This window comes from Rhinolophus ferrumequinum, chromosome 27 (assembly GCF_004115265.2).
Source record: "Rhinolophus ferrumequinum isolate MPI-CBG mRhiFer1 chromosome 27, mRhiFer1_v1.p, whole genome shotgun sequence".
In the NCBI taxonomy this organism is placed as follows: domain Eukaryota; kingdom Metazoa; phylum Chordata; class Mammalia; order Chiroptera; family Rhinolophidae; genus Rhinolophus; species Rhinolophus ferrumequinum.
The window spans coordinates 12,718,540-12,737,707 of record NC_046310.1 but is presented as its reverse complement, the minus strand read 5'-3'; the positions used below and the strand labels follow the sequence as shown (position 1 = coordinate 12,737,707).

Genomic DNA, 19,168 nt, shown 5'->3' with positions numbered 1-19,168 from the left:
CCTTATGATAAAGGATATTTGAAAAATTTGACTCTTTTTTTATGGCTGATGGTCAATTTTTGTAAACATCCCATTGTTATATGGAATCTATACATGCCTGATAAACCAAACTTGCTAATTGAATTTTTATATTTTTACTATTTTTTGTCCTATCAATAAATAAGAGATACTTCTAACATCTCCTACTCTCATGTTGAGTTTAATTTCTCTATGTATTGTATCAGTTAGGCTTTACATATATGTATGACTAAGAATTGTTTTATCTCCCAGATGAATCAAACGTTTTATTATATAGAGACTTTAGCTATATAATGCTTTTAAGTAGTGACGTCTCCATTTTCTGAAAGCAGAAAGTTTATTTCTTGGCACAAAGAGCAAAGAACATTAGTAGGGTGAAGATAAAGGATATGGATGTGGGGTCAAAACATCCTGCTTAATGGCTTTCACTTTGACTGTATATTGACCACATGTTAAGTATGGGTATAACGAACTCTAAGACAATGACCTTGGCCTCAGGTAGCACACAGTGCAGCTTAGAAGCCAAAATATGGATTGCAAAGTGGATATGACACACAAAACAGTAACTACTAAGTGCTCAATGAGCCGTGCGCTTTGTCAGAGAAGGGTGATATCAAGATGGGGCAGCCAGGGAGGCCCCACCTTTCACAGAAAAGACAGAATGTGAACTAACCTCAGACAGATCGGACTTAGAGATGATGGGAGGAGCCAGCTGGTGAGAAGTCATCGAGATAGGGAGAATGGAATTGACAAACAATGGAAGGTCTGTATTATTGTATAATAAAAACCCCAATGTTGAATGATAGAGTGTGTATTAGATTCTGGGCACCGTGCCAAACACCTGATTTTGTTGAATCACCCCTCACAACATTCCCGTGAAGCATGAATTATAATTCTATTTTACAGATGAGGAAACGGAGGCTCAGGATGGTAACTTCCCCAAAGTCCCATAACGATACGAAGAGGAAGCGTTAGATTCATGCGAGCTCTGCCTGAAACATCCTAAGCTCTGTCCCAGAATGCTGGGAACGCCCATGGCATTTGTCTACATCAGAGGATTAGCTTGGGCGAGGAGAAGAGGATAAGATTGGAAACTGAGGCAACATGTATGAGCCCTTCCATTTTTGAGCAAAACAATGAGGGCCTGAGTAGGCCTCTTCGGTAGACCTGGGAAGGTAGAGGGGACCTAGGGCAGAGGAAGAAAACAAAATAGGGGAGAGGGCCCATTATGTACGACGAGAATGTGACTCTCACACTCACCTCTGAACAAAATCCCTTGCCAGGGTACCTTTCATGTCATTTAAAAAATACTACTACAACAAAAGTCATGCAGTGGGGCTTATTCTATCTAGTTCTCTCTCTTTAAAAGATAAATGTTACATGAGGGGCTTTTTAAAGAAATCCTTCAGAATTTTTTGACAGAGACTTTGAGATGTGACGGGTTAAATTCTACTTGGCTTCTGGCTCCGTGTTTTAAAAATGTCATGTTCCTGAATCAGGCACACTTATGCATTCAGAGCCTGGTTAGGTTAATTAGACATAATGTGGGCAGATAGAATGACATCATATACCTCCTGCAAAAGAGACAGAGGAGAAATACAGGGGAAGAGAAAGATTCCGATGGGTTTTTGTTTCCAAAGACTGGATAGACCTGAACAAAAGGGGGAAAAAAAGAGAATCAGACCAAAATGTTCCAGTGAGCTCTTGACTAGCATGGCTGTGCTGGAGTCTTCAAGCACTATTGTCAACATTTTCTGTCAGCGCTGGGAGGGTAGGCCAAAGAAGTATACAAGCTGGGAGGAACTATAGAGAGCCATTTCCAAAAACATTTCACAGACACCAGTTCCATGATCTGAACATGAACCAGTTCCATGATTTTCAGAATGATCTGAAAAATAAAAAGCGTTCCATGGTTTGTGCAAAACCCTAAGTTAAATAAGTTTCTTTACTACAGGCCTTTTCAGAGCCTTTGAACTTTTCATGTTTAAAGGGGGGACGCAGTATGCAGGGATCCCAAATCTACATGCTTTTTCTTTTTCTTCTTCTTGGAGATTTCTTATGACTGGTACTTCACACTTCACCCTTTCGTAAATTCTGGGAGAGGAAAAAACCATGACATAGAACAATCTCTCCTACTGTAGATTTTTCTCTGGTTCCTCCAAGATGTGCCCGATATGTGCTTCTCAGATTACTTGAGAGCTAAATGCATCGTTTCTATTTAAGTCAACATTCACAAAGGCAAGTAATTTTCCTAAAATTCCCAAACGTCTATCCCTCACCCTCTCAACGACCCAAGTGAATGGACAAACTAGTTCACGAGAGGAAATTGTAGCTATTTTATAATTTTTTTACTATCAATGCTCCCTTATAATCAGATTATAAATGGAATCACATCACCAGATGTCTTTCCAGCCGCCTGGGCGGTGAGCTCTCACTCTCTCTCTCTCTCTCTCTGTCAGGTTCTCAGTAGCCCCCTCTCTGCTGACCCACACGGAGCTGGGCCTCCCGGTCCAGCTGAGCAAAGAGTCTGTTGGCTCCCACGTTGTCCCTCCTGGAGGCCCTGGAAATCTTCTGGAATTCCTCGAAGTTGGCATCTTTTTCTCGGGCGAGCTCTTCCATCTGCTCCTTTTTCCTAATGGCTTCCTTGATGCCCTCCACGTGGCACTTTTCCTCCTTCTCGGCTTTCAGCTTCAGGATGTGATGGTTCTTCTCCCGCAGGATGTTGAGCTCTTGCATGTGCTGTTCCTGGTCCCTGAGGTTCTTGTGGACGTTGCTCCTGTCCTGCTGGAACTGCTGGTCCGCCAGCTCCACCAACAGCTGCTTGTGCACCTTCCTCTGCTCTGCCAGCTGCTCCGCACACCACTTGACTTGCTGGAATTGCTCCTCCTCCATCCGAGCCTTCTCCCTCAGCTCGCGGTGACGCTCCCGAATCAGGCCCTGGTGGATCTCTTGGGACCACTGGGAACTCTGTTCCAGGGACAGCTTCCTGAGGAGTTCCTCAGCCTTGGCCTGGCAGTCCATGAGGACCTTCCGGGCCTGGTAATTGACTAGGGAGCTGAGATTGGCTTCCTGGACCTTCCTCTGGCCCCCGGTGGGGTGCAGCTGCTTCTTGTCACAGGCCTGCTCCGGCTTCTTCTGCACCTCCAGGCTGCTCTGCTCCCGCTGGTGCCGCACCACCTTCTCTTCCTGCTCTTGCTGGCGCTGGACCTGGCAATGCTTCCTGTGATCAGCCTCGGGGCGGGCCCTTTCCAGCTTCTCCTGGCGCTGGGTCTCCGGGCCCTCTGATTGCGCCTTCCACTGGTTCTCTTGCTGGACCATGTTCTTGGCGTGGCCGTCCTGTTTCCGTCCAACGTGCTGCTCCCCGCTCAGGCGAGTCTTGCGCTGCTCCTTCTGCAGCCACTGCTCCCGGCTCTGCTGCAGTAGCAGCTTGCGCTCCCTTTCCAGTGTCATCTGGACCTTCTGGTCCGAGCGCTTCAGCTCCTCCCAGGCTGCAGCCGCCTGCTGCTGCAGCTCCCGCATCCTCTGGGCCTTCTTGAGACGGGTGAGCACCAGCGCCACAATCTTCTGGTCCCTGGAAGACGTTACCGCCTCTTCCAGCTTGTTCTTGAGGATCTGGGTGCGCTGGCTCTGCCTCTCCTTTCTGGAGACTGAGGGCTGGGAGTACTGGCCGGCTAATAACTCCATGCCATCACTACTGTCCCTCCTCTGGGTGGACACGCAAGCGAACGCTTGAGAGGGCGCAGACGACTTCTCTGTGGGGACTGAGGACAGGGAACAGCAATCTTGACCTCTGTAGACCGGCACTGCCCATGGGTCTCCACTCTGTCCCTTTTCTGCCCTGAAAGTTCCACTCGGGGGCGTGTAAGCACCCGTGGAATACGGTGGGGGCGAATCTCCCTGGGCTGGGGGGTAGTGTTGGCAGGACTGGGGCCGTTGGGGTGACAGCTGGGGCTGCTGCGGCCAGGCTGGCCTGCACCTACTTCTCCCCAGAGGGTGGGGCTGGGTCCTTGGCTCCCCGCAGGCATCTTCCAGGCGCCGGCTGCGGGTCCCGCGCTTCCTGGTGCGGTCTGGGGGCTTCCGGGCCATCTCTCTCAGGCAATGGCTTTCCCGCAGTGAGTTGTGGGGTGACTGGCGCCGGCGAGGCCGCAGGGTGGGCGAGCAGTGCGGGGGTGACAAGGCCGCGGCAACCTCACTCCCCTCGTCCGGAGTCCCAGCCCAGGAGCCCTGCGCCGGCTGGGTCTGGGGTCTGGGTCCACGCAGCCGCGAGGAGGAGGACGCGCGCCCTCCGCCGAGCGGCGGAGGCTCCCAGAGGTCTGGGTAGGGCAGCGAGGAGAAGTTGCCTAAGCCCTTCATGTTCCCTCCCTGCGCGCGCAGCGTATGAGCCAGGGTGCTGCGGCCTCCAGGGGGTGCTGCTGAGACCCGCCCCCGGCCCTCTGGGGCAGGGATCCCTGGCGCCTGTGACGCTAGGGCCACTTCACAATGCCCCAGTCGCCAGGGTCCTGCAGCCCTCGGCCCTCTCCCACCCCTGCCTCCCTAGCATTCGTACTGCGATGGGGGCAGTGGGAGGGGTAGAAGGCCGGGGGAAGGTGCAGGGTAGAGGGGAGCTGTAGGAAATCAGGGGTGACCCTAAGAGCTGAGGGTGTGTAGTGAACCCCCACCAGCATTTCAGGCAGGAATTTGATCTCACATCTATACACTTTAAAGCAGCAGGCTTTTAAAAGGACCTGAGTGAAGCTGTCACCCCAGAATGTAATGTGGAGGGAAGGATCGAGGGGGTCGGGGCGGGGGGTGGAATCCCCTGAGCCAGGCTTAGCCTCAGTCACCACCCCTTCTTCTGTGTACCTATATGGAGTCTGCAAAGTACGCGGCTGTGGAAGCACATTAATATGTACAACCTTTTTGCCTGCTTAAGTTAGCAAATCCAAAGTGTGTTTTGGTTACTTTTTAAACTTTAGAACAGGAAAAAGACTTGTCCATTTTCCCCTAACGTGACAATTCCTGCTTTTGTCAAAATGTGAATGTCGTGTGTACATTTCTGAAAAAAAAAATATTTTTGACCCTTTTCTCTAATTTCATGAGATTATTTTTCCTTGTTGAGGTACCCTAGGCTATTGGGAAAAAAACGATTTGGTCACGCAAACATGAGTTTGAATGACCTCTGCCACTTTCCACCCGTGTGGTCTTGGGCAAGTTACCTGCCTTTCCTGACCCTCAAATTCTGGAAAAGTGGAATGGACGAAGGGCTGATGATAACACACGGCATTGCAGAGCCGTCCTGAGGGTCAGACGAAATTATGTGTCAAGAGCTTAGCACCTTAATGCATTAAACAAATATTTTGATGTCCTGCTAGGCTTCAGTTAAAAATTGTAAGACTTAATATATGGGTTAACGAAAGTTTCTGTGGATTCCTAGCTTAAGAAAAAAAGAATGGGCTTAAGGTGCTACTAAAACAGTTTAGGTGAAGGGTAATGTGCTAGCGAGGGGCGGCCCCCAGGCTCTTGCACGTTCATCCTGCACTGTGGATCTTGGTTAAGTCACTTCCCTTCTCTGAGGTGCAACGCGGGAACAGTTTTGGTTGACATTCTTCAAAGAGGGTGACTCCTTAAAGAAGAAAAATGAAGATTGACTCACCCCTGTCTTCTTTACCCACATCTACTTGGAGTTTCACAGCAACTGCAGCTGTGTGGGCCCAACAGAATTGACGTTTGCTTCAGACGGGTCTGAGAGTTGGCCATGTTAACTGATTTCCCCAAAGAGCACAATGTCACTGGCGGGAGTTTTGACTTCAGATTCACTTCTTTTTCCATGACATCGTGCTGCCTCTCAGGAAATGCAGTTTGAATGGATGCATGTGTTATAGATCAAATGTTTGTGTCCCCCCAAATTCATATGTTGAAGCCCCAGCAGCCCTTAGCGTGTTGGTATTTGGAGGCAGGGCCTTTGCTAGGTAATTAGGTTTAGATGGGATTAATGTCCAAGGGACCAAAGCTTCCTCTCTCTCCTCATAAGGACACAGCCAGAAGGTGGCTGTCTGTAATCTGGGAAGCAGGCCCTTACCAGAATGGATGGAGGCAGCACCTTGATCTCAGACTTCCCCGCCTCCAGACTGTGAGAAATAAACATCTGTTGTTGAAGCCGCTCAGTCTGGGGTGTTTTGTTATAGCAGCCTGAGCTGCCTAAGATGACATGCTTTTAAGAAAATTATGATGAGATATACACCAGAGTGTCATGGTGGCCAGGTCCTTGAAGCCAGGTGGTAGCAGCCTGGACTAGAGGAGCTGAGCCCTCCTCTTCCAGGAGCCCTCTCTGCCTGGGTGGGATCTCCGATGTGGTCATTAGCACGTTTATAGCTGAGGATAAGTTGTTTCTACCCTAGATTTCTTTTTTATTGGGGGGGAAGGGCGTTCAGCTTTATTGAGGTATAATTGACACAGTTGTAAGATACTTAAAATGTACAATGTGGTGGTTTTATAGATGTATACATTGTGATAGGCTCCCTCCCATCCAGGTAATTGACATATCCAGCCCGCTGGTCGCTCTTTACCTTCACAGCCCCTACTTTCCAACGACCATGAGGCTGAGAGTCGGTAAGGCTGTGTTTTGTATGAGTGAATACTAATATCTTGAGGGATAGAACAGGCTGTGTTCTGGTCCTTTCTCCTTTTTAACTTCTACCCTAGATTTCTATAAGCGCCACTCAGACCATTGTTAGAGAAGTTATCTGTGGTTGTCATTTGTATAAGGAGGCAACTTCTAAAAAAATTAAATCAAATTCGAAACGGAATCATTTCACTTTAAGCTAGGAAATATGGAGGCATGAACTGAATTGTGCTGATACCTGAGTGTCATCTCTCTTGGTTACGGCTCTGCCAAGCATTTTGCAAAACCAAATGGGGCTCTGGCCAGTGCCAGGCTATTTCTTGTCACAGAGAAGCAGTGTCGTGTGGGAGAAAGCATAGCTGTGTGAGAGCTTGCACGTGTAGACTGGGTGGAGTGAGAGTAGCAGAGGACCAAGACATAATTCGGGATAGAGTAGCCGTTGTGGGAGGGGAGAGTTTCACGAAAAAGCGAAAAAGGAAGGTGGGCTGGACCCTGATGCCATAGCGCGTTGACTGCCAGGCTGCACGTTCCAGCTTTCCAGGGAGCTCCGGGATTCCTTACAGCTGCCATGGGTCCCATAGGATGTGGGGCTTGAGAACTTCAGGGCAGATTCTCAGGCCTCTGTCCCTGCTTCTGCCCTGACCCTCTGTCCCCACAGCAGCTCAGATTTTAGGTTTTGTATCCTGGGGCTCTTGGTTTCATCACATTGAAAAAATGTAAGGTTCTGCTTATAAAAAGCATTGAAAACCACTGTGCAGATGGCAGTGAAAAGTCAGTAAAAGTCTTGAAACCAAAAAAATTACCCAATTGGGTCTATATTTTAGAAATCTTACCCTGGCAGCAGTGTTGAGGATAAACTGGGGAGTAAGGGGAGGGGAATTGGAGACAGTGGCCAGTTAGATGGTTGATTCACTAATCTGGGTGAGCCAGCAGGAAGTATAAACCTGGACCGTGGCAGGGGGACAGGAAGGGATGGATTCAAGGGACTGTTCGGAGATCGAGGGACCATGATCTGAAGATGAGTTCCATCTGGAGAAAGAGGGTTTCTCACCTGGGTGCCTGGGCAGATGGTGAGTGCCAGTGACAAGAGGTCTCCTTCTAGGAGACCTTGAAAAGAGTGATCTTGGAAATCAGGTGAAAAAAGATGTAGTAATAAGGGAACCCCCACACAAAACAGCAAACAGAATATGTGGAGGAGACTGACAAACGGGAAAGAGACAGCTTTTCTCTGAGGGGCCTGGGGGGGAAGTGGGAGGGTGGTTGGAGCAGGGCAGCGGGAGCAGGGCCAACCTTCTAACCAGCATCTTTAGCATCTGACCCCTGGGAGGATGACAATCCCAGAAGCCACTGTCAGCTCTTGCAGTAGGCAGATGAAAGAGATGTTTTGCAAATGTTAAGCTGCCAAGCAGTCCCTTGATACTAAGAACCACCAGCCTCCTTTTTATTTGGCAGAAAAATCCTCAGTGTAGTTCACTGGCGGCCCCAGAATTTGGGACTTCTGCCAAATGAAGACCTGGGCCTCGTTTCTTCATTTGCTGGAAGCTTGGAAAACACGGCAAAATGTGCTCTGCTTCCACAATTCAAATTAACTTATGGAACAGAACTGGGCTCTGGGCCCTTCCTCAGAACGGCTGTTAGTAGTTACTGTAGTGGCTTCAGATTCGATCTCTTAGCAAAGCTTCTAGTTCTTGGATGGGTCAAAAGGGGGAAATCAGCGAGAGCTACTCTGTGCGATACAGCAGCCAGCGGCCACATTGAATGCGGATAGTCCCAATTGACATGTGCTATCGAGATAAAATACACCCTGGATTTCAAAAATTTACTATGGAAAAAAGTAAAATATGTCAATGCTTTTCTTTTTTATATTAGTTATTTGTCAAGATGGTATTTGAACACAACAGACTAAATAAAATATATTATCAAAATTAACTTCACATATTACTTGTTTTAATGGGGCTACTAGTAGACTTAAAGTTACATGTCTATGTAATATATATCACAGTATAGTTCTATCAGACAGCCCTGCTCTAGATAAGTGAGTTTCCCCAATATTCATACTGGAGTGAAAGCTTTGAACATTTTGGTAATATTTTATGTAAATGTATTGCTTTGAAATCACCCTTTTCGAAGAAGCTAATATGTGGGTCAGAGGGCTTTTTTTTCTCAATGGCTTGGATAATAGGGTGAATTATTAATATTCAGCTTTGCAGTACAATTTCATAGGAATTCAGTTTTTTCATGCCCCAACTTCACTTTTTCCTTACTACACAGGAGAACAGATGCCTCCAAGTAACCTGAGAATACAGAACAGGCCACTCTCTGTACGTGCCTATGATAAACAGATTCATTAAAAATACCAGACCCACAAAACAGTAAAATAACAACAACAAAAATAACTTATTCAAACACCCAGGGCAGTAAATGAAAAATACTTATGTCAAGACAGTACTAAGAATGAAAATTGTAGCCTATACACTTCTTTTAAAACAAAAAGAAAATAGTGGGCTAAGAGCCTGGAAATATGAAAGTTAGGTTCCCATGGAAACAATCATTTACCCACAATGCAAATAGCCCACGTGTATGAGAGCTTCTGTGTGTTGAGCATGTGTTGGAGCATTGCTCTAAGTGCTTTAGATGTAAACTCTACCACAACAAGGCCAAGTAGGGACCGTTCTCTCCTGAGGCTCACAGATTCCAAGAGCAGGAAGCTAGTTGGCAGTGGAGCCAGGACTGAACCCACCTCCCTCACCCCTAACCTCTCCATTGTATGGCCTTCTGAGCCAGCGCTGCGGAATTACAGCCAGAGAGAATCATGGGTGGCCCAGGGAGCAGGAGAGGATTTTAAACCTTTCTAGTTTGGGTGCATTTTAGGATGTTGATGTTTTCTACATTTGTAACTTGAATGCCATTAAAAGCAGGAGGTGGTAATTTACCAGTTCTTATGAAGAAAGGAAAGACTCAAAGTAAGTCCTTTCAGAGCTGAAAGTGAACTTACATCTACCATGAGGGGACAGAATGCAGTCACTGGGTCACTCAACAGTGACATAGGGACACAAAACTGCGCAATAAAGGTATTTATGTTTGAAGTGTTATCCCAAATAGTTTGTCATGTTAAACATAGGAAGAAGCTTACCCAATGAAAACTTGGGAAAACAGTTGCACTTAGTAAATTATCCCACTTGGAGTTACCTTTTTCGTCATCAACATAACGTAGACATTACATTAATTTTTTTTTTTTTTTAAAGAATGTACTTTGTTGGAACTTGAAATACATGTGTGGGTTTTTTAAAGTTCTGCGGTGTTTGGTTGTTTGCTTTGCTTGGTTTTTCCTGTTTTGCGAAACTGGAGCCTGGAGTTTTTAACTTCCAGAGAAATTTGTTTTTCAGAAAGGTCTAAGTGAGGGAAGAGAGCTGCAAAACAGAGGTCTCCTGATGGATGGGCTGCTGTGCCTGCCGACCCTGCATGTTTTGTAATATATGGTGTGCATTGTGAGTCCTTTGCTGGTTTATCTGCAGGGCAGGCATTCTCAACCCACTCAAATTCCAGCCTCCACATCCAGCAAGCTTATCATACTACGGAAGGGGCTCACAGTGTTCTTTCCACTCAAAGCCACCCACACGCAGCGCTGGAGTAGGATCCCAGCCACCATGGTGGCTCTGTCTGTACACTTCTTCAAGCCTGACCTCCCTGACCGATGAAATCCCGTACTAGCCACTCTCCCAGCCCCCTTCGTGCACCAACCCCTCTCCTTGGTGATATGTGTCCATTGTGGATGCATAGGAGGCAGGGGGTGGGGTGGGGGTGGGGGGCTCTGTGAAGATTGAAAGCATTTGTTTCTACAGATGAGTGCTTTGTGTACCAGGCAGCAAAGAAAAGTATATTTCTTACCATGAGTTGCATTAAAAAAAGTTGTGTTTCTGTAGAAGTGTTGCTTTAGAGTTGAGCCAAGACATCCCAGAAGTCAGATCTCGTGACCTCTTCTCATTTTCACCTTCATTTCTTTCTCTGTCCTTTTTGGCATTGAGGTCCACCTTCAGTTTTCTTTACTCTTAGTTGTCTTTTCTCTTTCCCCATCCGGTGTTTCTCTGAGGGCTAGTTGCACAAAAATAACTCCCAGCGTGTAGGGGCATGTGGTAGTCAGCCTCTAAGTTGCCTCCCGCACCCAAGATTTTGTCTTCTGTCACCCTGTGACCTCACCTCTCACAGCTAATAGGACTCAGCTGTGTCCCCAAAAGGCTTTGCAGAAATGACAAATGTGATTTCTGAGGCTGGATCATAGAAGACATTGTTGTTTCCGCCTTTCTCTTTTGAATCACCCGCTCTAGGGGATGTTGGCTGCCATGTGACGAGGACACTCCTCTTAGAATCAGTCTCCGGCCCCAAGTAAATGTTCAGATGGCTGACAACTTGGTTGCAACCTCGTGAGACACCAGAACCACTCAGCTAAGCTGCTTTCAGTTTCTTGATTCACAGAAACCATGAGATCAAAAATGTTGGTGACTTAAGCTGCTAAGTTGTGGGGTAATTTGTTAGGCATCATTCAATGAGGGAAAGGGTTTGCTTTTTAGATTGTTTGTTCCTAGACCCCATCGCCGGCCTGCTGGATCTGGTTCTCTACAGAGAGGCTAGGAATCTGCGTGAATATCTCTGGGTGATTCTTTTACCCCCTGTAGTTTGAGAACTACTGCTCTTTTTCATTTTCCCTGACTGCTCTCCCTCTCCTCTGCCTCCCTCCATTTCTTTCTTTCCCTACAGCACAGTTCCCAGAAGTTCTGATCTGGGCCTCCTCTCTTTTTATTGTGCATTCCCCAGGCAAATGCATCTATTCTGTGGCTTCAACCGACAGCCTTGCGGCAACTCGTGGGCCCACTTGGCCCGCTCTGATCCCTCTGCAAAGCCCGTAAGCCCTAATTTCCAACTGCCTGCTGGGTATCTCCAGATGGATTTCCCTCAAGCTCAACATCAAATTCATAACATCCTCATAAACTCTCCTTTTCATTTGTGTTCTCTATTTTTGTTAGCAGTTTATAGCTTAGTCTCCTAGGCTATAAATCTTGATATCGTCTCTGCATCCTCTTTTTTCCTCATCCTCAACCCATCCTGATCTCTGAGATGTGACAACCTACCCCCTCCTCAGAGCCTCCCAAGGTCACTGCCATGGTTGTTATTCACACCTCACTCCTCCTTCCCTGGCCTGTTGGGATACCTGCCCCGTTATCTTCTCACTCTACTCTTGCCCACCACCTCTTCCATTCCAACCTTCATTCTTCCTAAAAGACTAGCGTCTGATACAACTAATCATGACACTTTCTCACTTAAAATTCTTTAATGGCTCTCCACTGTCCTTTGAATGCAGTTCAATTCCTTGTTGTGACATGTAAGGTCCCTAATTATGTGGCCCTAACAGGACCTTCCGCCTTTATGTCTAACAGCTATACCACCATCCCCCAAACACACATACTCTCTAGGCGCAAGGGGTTTTCTATAATTTCCCAAACACGCTATGAAGTGTCTATATTTTTTCGCATACTACTATGGCCCCTACAGAATTAAAATGGCCCTTTGAGAATGAAACAAATCATATATAAAGCGCATTACAAAATTTACCTATGCGGCCATCTGCAGTGTGGTCCATTTCTATCCCCTCATCCCAGTCCCCAAACCAGAAAAGGAGCAAGCAGGGTGGGGGTGCAGATGTAAACCCCATCGAGCTTCTGGCTACTTGGTTGACTTTGGATAATGTGAGTGACAGAGGCGATGTCAGCTTCCTGTGTGTCTTCACCTGCTTTAGCTATGCTGGTGGTGCTGTGAAAAGACACCCTCATTAATTCATTGCGCCAATAGCATTTATTAACCCAGGGCTGGGGGGGCGTCATGGTGGATATAATGATTAAGACCTGGTTCCTGCTCTTGGTCAACTTACATATACTTTGGTCAACTTAGATAGACAGTAGCAATTGCCGGAAGAAAGATGCTAAAATATCACGAGGCTTCACAAGTAAAGGAAATCACATCGAGGTTGGAAGCATGGGGAGTGGGGGTAAATGATTGCCCATCTCTCACCAGTTGAATGTAAACTCCAAAAGGACAGGCATCTTTGTTTTGTTCAATTTTATATTTCTAGTACATGTAGTGGCATCTCACGCACAGTCAGACTCTAGATATATTTGTTGAATGAATGAATGAATGACTGAATCAAAAAATTGTGCATAAGTGAAATGCAGGTTTAGGTTCATAACTGTGAGCTTCTTGAAGACTGAGGTGGTATCTCTTGCATTTTTTTGGATTTGCATTGTGTTTGGCATATATTAGGCAGTCAATAAATGCTGGATGAAAGCTGAGTAAGTTCCAATGAGGTTTTTTTTTCTTTCCACCCTTTCTCCTGGTGCCGTTTAGTATTAGCCTTCCTGAAGAAAATATTCATGCCAAGCTGACAGTAGCTTTAAAGGTAAGAGTCTTTAAGAAACCAAGAAAAAAAAGACAAGGAGATAGAAGATGAGACAAAATTAAAAGGTCAGGAAAATAACATTTTTATGTTACTAGAAGTGTTTCTGAGAGCACCGGTTTACCTTTACCTGGTAGTCAACGAAAATGGAAAATTTGACTATAGGTGGTGACATTATTAAACCACCTCATTAGTAACACTTGTTCGATTTAATCCAAGAACCAAATATTGCTATGTAGAGGTCAAAGCTTAAAGTTATTGCAAAATTATCTAATTCAGAATTGAATAAAAAGGCTAAAGGCCCAGAGACTATTTCTGCTGCTGTTGTCTTTTTTTCCCCCAGTGGCCTAAATTTAACTAACTGAAATTACATTCTGAGTATCAGATATATATGCCAGACTCTGAAGTGGCAGCTATCTTTGCATATTGAAATTACTCGAGGCTTGTTTTAGTGAGAAACCCACTGGATGCAGAATTAATTGCTGAGGAAAGAATCAAAAGCAAGAGAACATGATGGTTATGGCCCTGAAGGACCTTCCCATGTAAGCAGGTGAAACAGATATGAAGAAAGCAGGGGAAAAAACAAAGAAATAGATCAGTTCAAATTAACTTACAGCCTTTTGGCAGAGCCTGCAAGTTGCCCATTGAAATCTAAGCTTTCCTTCTCTTTTGGAAAGTTGTCCCTGAGACTACATTTCCCAGCTCCCTTTGTGATACCATGTGACTAGTTGGCCATATGACTTCATTTTGGCCAATAGGATGTGGGCAGAATAGATGTGGGCTACTTTTAGGTCTGGCCCATACATGCCTTACCCTCTTTCCCCTAAGGGCTGATGTAAAAAAATATTTAAAAAAAATTTTTATTGTGCTGTTTTAACCCAGTTTTGAGCCCCTGGCTAGGGGCTGGTCAGTTTCCATTCCTCACCAGCCGATTAAGTCCACACCCTTAACCTCTTCCCTTATTGGGCACTCACACTCTAGGGCCACTATAGACACACCCTAATTGCCCACTTTATCAAAAATTGCAACCTCTATCCTTGCACAGAACATGTGATAGAACGCTAATGTCCCCTGACCTCTCCACTTCATTCTCTTTTTTTTTTTGGTCACTTGGTTGCCCAACAAAGACTACATTTCCCAGCTTCCCTTGCAGCTAGGCATGGCCATGTGACTAAGTTCTCATGAATGATATGCGAGAGAATGAATCTGTGTAAGTTCTGTCTCACTTGTCTGAAAGGTAATAGTTTACCTTAGATTTCCTTTCTTCACCACTTTCCCTCAGCCTGGATTCCAGACACGCCAGTGGCCCAGCTTCAACCACACACACGAAGACAGTATCTTACGGGATAGCAGAGTAATGAGATACGAGGAATCTGGGTCCCTGAATGGCTGTGCAGCAGAGATGCCTCACCCATCTAGCATGGTAAGATATTTACATGAGAGAGAACTGAGCTTCTATTTAAGTTACTGTATATTTGGATCACTTTGTTTCAACTTAGCCTGTACTCTACACAGCTCCTCTATCCATTCCCTGATTTATTATTCTGCCTCTCGTTGAACACCATCAATACGCCAAATGTTTTCCTTCTTTTGCTTATCATCTGTTTTCCTTAAGTAGATTGTACATTTTTCAGGGGCAGGGATTTTTGTGCCTTTTTTTACTATTGCATCCCCAGCACTTAGTCCAGTGTTCAGTTCATAGTAGGTGTTCAATTAATGTAGTAGGAATGAAATATTATTGCCCAGTGATCATGAAATTATAGTCTGTACCACCAACAAAGAGATTCGGTAAGTTTTTAAAATAATCCTAGGGCAAGGGGGCTTGCAGGGAGAGGATGGGGAATGAGAAGGGAAAATGAGTGAAAACAGTGAGGGACTTCATACATGGAGGGTAGAGAAAAAGGGTGGAGTCCAAGGAGGGATGAGTCTTTAATCTCCCCAGGAAAGCCCCTGAGGTCTCCTGTGTTTGGGAGGAAGATTTTAAGGCTTTGTTTAGCGTGTTTCCTCGTCTGTATTGGTTTTGGCGTTGACTCCTATATGAAAGAGGAAAAGAGATTTAAAAAGTCTTTTTTCCACTTAGTAGGAAGTAGGTCATGCACTCGCCTGCATTCCATCTACCCTCATTCTCTTCCTCTTCTTGAGAAAAACATATATTAAAATATATTCAGAATAGCTTTTTTTTGTAGACCTTGCAGTGGAAGACATTCGTACCATAGCTGTGGAATGGTGGAGAAACTATTAGGATGGAGTGGAACTGCTTTAAATTGAAGCCTTCATTGGCTGGGTGGTGTTGAGTAAATGGATTGATTCCTTTATTCCCATCATCCTCGCCTGTAAGATGAGGGTAACACTCGCTTAGTTTTACTGTAAGATGGTAAGGTCTGAATCGTGCCCCCTCAAAATTAATATGTTGAAGCCCTAACCCCCAGTACCTCAGCATGAGGCTGTATTTGGAAATAGGGTCTTTAAACAGGCAATGCCATTTTAAAAAGGTTGTTAGGGTGGCTCCTAATATGACCGGTGTCCTTATAAGAAGAGGAGATTAGAACATGGAAAGAGAGACACCAGATATGTACACACATAGTGGGACCACCATGTGAGAACACAGCAAGAAGGTAGCCATCTGCAAGCCAAGGAGAGAGGCCTCAGAAGCAAGGAAACCTGACAGGACGTTGATCTTGGACTTCCAGAGCTGGGAGAAAGTAAATCTCTGTTGTTTAAGCCACCCAATCTGCTATGTATTTTTGTTGTGGCAGTCCTGGCAATTAATACAGAGGGTGCCAAAAAAAAAAAGATGTATACACATTTTAAGAAAGGAGAACTGTATTAAAATTGTAATACTCAATATATACTGATAACAAAAGATGAATACAAGTCACATTTGACTTCTGCAGTTTCAAGAGGTGCTCAAAGTGGTTACCATCGTGTCCAGACACTTCTGATTACGGCAAACTACTGCTTGAGTAATGTTGACCAAAGTGTCCACTTGTATACATTTTTTTGGCACCCTTAGTATATGAAATAACATACCGTGTTTCCCCGAAAATAAGACCTAGCCGGACCATCACCTCTAATGCATCTTTTGGAGCAAAAATTAATATAAGACCCTGTCTCATTTTACTATAATATACAGACCAGGTCTTTATAATATAATATGATATGATATGATATAATGTAATATAATATAGTACTAAGTCTTATATTAATTTTTGCTACAAAAGACGCATTAGAGCTGATTGCTGGCTAGGTCTTATTTTCGGGGAAACACAGTAGAAAACTAACAACATGGTATGCTATGTTCCTTCCATTGATTGTCTTCTTAAGTTGCATTAACAGAAGCAAAATATTTAAACCAACTTGCCAGTCCCGTCGTGTGCTGGTCAGAACCTATGGTGTGAAAGTAGACTCCTTTTCTATAAACAAACTTTGATTGTTAGGGGTGGGTGGCATTGAGAACCTGGGTCACATCCAGAGAAAGGCTAGAAGGCTGATGAGGACTCTACGAATTGTCACGCTGAAGGAAGTATCTAGTTTTAACCTAAAGAAGGGAAGATTCTAGGGGACATAAAGCCATCTCCAAATGGATGAAGTGCTTAAGGAAGGAGAATTTGGTTTGGCTTTGTGGGCCAAGAGGGGAGAGCCAGAGTCAGTGGGTAAAAGTTTCAGGGAGGTAGGTCTCAGTTCAATACAAGGAAGGCTTTTCTAAGACAGCTGTTGGCAAATATAACAGGCTTCCTCAAGGAGTATTCAATGGGGCTGGATGACCACTGACTCGAAATGTCACAGAAGGCACTCAAGCACAGATAGGGTGTTTGGACCAGATACATTTGATGTTCCTTTCAATCCTGATATTCTCTGTACAAATGGATTGTGCTCCAACTGAAGAATAGATTTCAATAGTATTTCGATATATCTCTTACGACTGGAAAAATATGGGCAGGGTCAAAAATGTTTTTGAGCTTTGTTGATTTAATGGCTACTGGAAAAGCTTTAGAAATTTTTGGGACAAAAAAGTGAAATAAATATTCAAACTGTAGAAGTCAGTCATAAGACTTTGGAAATCTGGAACAGTGCCCAATTAATATTTCGGCGCCCCAAAGTACAAGCTTTAGCAGGAACGAACCTGTGCTCGTCAAAATGTTAGACTTATTTTGTGCAAAGATGTCATCTCAATTTTACAAAGCAAAAATAACTAAATATATATATAACATGCTGAGTTTGATTTATCTACTAAAAGTTAATCTATTCTGAAAGAATTTGTTAAAATTACTCCCAGTAAGAGTAGACCCCGTAAGAGCTGTAATTTTCCAACGACCATCAGTATGTAGGGAAAGCTGGGAGAGGCAAAGGATGATTTGGTGGTGGTATTAGAAACATGGTTTTCATGGCCACAAATTGTACAGAATAATGGGGTGCCACTGGTTGTAAGTACTGCCTGCTGACACGACCTCGTTAGCTCACCCCCGTTAACTACGGTGGCTGCGACGTTGACACACGGAGCCTGGCAGGCAAAGGAAGGCCTGTCTTGGGAAAGGACAGCGGGGGCTAGAGCCAGTGGGAAGTGAGAGATGCATCCCCTGCATGCAAGTGCAGGGACAAGAAATGGCCAGAGAGACTGCACCGACGAGGCAAACTCGCTCCACTAGGGGCTGGGAGAGCAAACACCTTCGACCCCCTTGGGTTCTGATCCAGGGCCACATAACCTCCTCCGTATCCAAACTTCGGCAGCTGCACTGATCATTCTCCCCAGCCCTCCGTAGAGCGCCCTCGGGCGGAGGTTCGGAGGGACCAGTGCATCTCCAAGACAGGCTAAGTCCTAGCCCAAGACGCCTGCGGTTCAAGAAAGGACAAATAACAAGGGAGCTGGGAGGGAGAACCCAAGGGGACACACAGAACCTTGGCCCGGGTGGGAGATGAAAACAGACGACCGTACTGGAAAATAAGAGACTGTAGCAATTGGCCACTCCGCCCCAACAAATTACCCCTTTTGGTGATGAGGGTCCTGGGATGGGGACCAGCCGGGCCTCGCACTCTCTTCCCACGGTTTGGCGCCACCGCCGCGGCAGCAGCCTAAGCGGAGCGCTCTCCCGCACCAAGACGCGAGCTGGTGGCACCAGATGCTGCGTGGAGGCCTCGGCGGGCACCCGGGATCGCGCGCAGCCCTGGTGGGGAGCGCTGTCCAACACCAGAGAGGGGGCGCCCTTGCCCCGGCGCCTGCGAGAGCGGCCACTGGCGCCTCGCGCCCCGACAGGTGCAGGCGCGCGGGCTTCCCATTGGTTGCGGCGGCTGCGGGCCCCTTCCCACTCCCCGCCAGCGCTGGTCCCCATCCCCCGCCGCGACGACCGCTCAGTCGGCTGAGGCGCGTGCCTGCGCGCGCCCCCGCGCCGCGCGCCTCTGCCCCGCCCCCGCCCCCTCCTACTTTCCGCGCCACCGCTGCGCGCTCACGAGCTCAGGTAGCGGGCGCGCCGGAGCCTCCTCGGGGGCGCGCGGCCGGGCTGCCGTCCTTCCCCACTACCCCGCACCCGGCCGCTCCCGGAGCCTGGGGAGGGAGAGCGCGGGCGGGGGGAGCCCAGGCCGGGCGCCGCCGCCGAGGCTTCCGTCTCTGGCTCGCGCAGCGGCGGCAGCAGAGGTCGCGCACAGATGCGGGTGAGACTGGCGGGGGGAGGAGGCGGAGGAGGGAAGGAAGCTGCATGCATGAGACCCACAGGTAAGACCCAGAGCCCCGGAAGGGGCTTTCCATCCCGGGGAGGCACGCGCAGGCCCAGGAAGGGGAGTTGGTGCCTGGTTGTGCACCCCCAGGGAAGGAATTTTTTGACAGCGCAGAGCAATCTCATTGGGAACCGGGCAATAGGACCCATCCCCATCCTGGGGAAAATCAGAGAAGTATCTGAGGGAAACTGATGGCACATCGTGAGATTCCTAAGAGTGACCTACGTATCTAGGCCCAGGGAAAAGTGGTTTTTCTGCCCAAAGACGCTGGAAGGCTTTAGACTTTCCTATCGTGGTCACAGCCGCTGGATCCCAGGGACCGGCGCGAAGCCAATCTGCGCTACCCCCTGCCCGCTGTCCCCTCCTCCATCCTCCCGCACGCGCAGCATCCCGCG

General features: G+C 46.8%; 2 protein-coding genes across 5 annotated transcripts in view; one reads left to right on the top strand and one right to left on the bottom strand.

The window, feature by feature from the left end:
- SUSD4 (sushi domain containing 4) overlaps window positions 1-19,168 on the top strand; it is a 154,122-nt gene that overhangs the window by 36,850 nt on the left and 98,104 nt on the right. For 3 of the 4 annotated variants that reach the window (XR_004422285.1, XM_033099864.1, XM_033099861.1), the window contains exon 1: window positions 18,498-18,771. The gene's annotated coding sequence lies outside the window, so the exon portion shown is untranslated. Of the gene's footprint in view, window positions 1-14,346; window positions 14,488-18,497; window positions 18,772-19,168 lie in introns of those variants that run through there. The other variant, XM_033099863.1, reaches the window with a different exon arrangement.
- CCDC185 (coiled-coil domain containing 185) lies at window positions 2,482-4,371 on the bottom strand. The gene has a single exon (XM_033099860.1). The coding sequence runs from the start codon at window positions 4,369-4,371 to the stop codon at window positions 2,482-2,484; it is 1,890 nt and encodes a 629-aa protein (XP_032955751.1).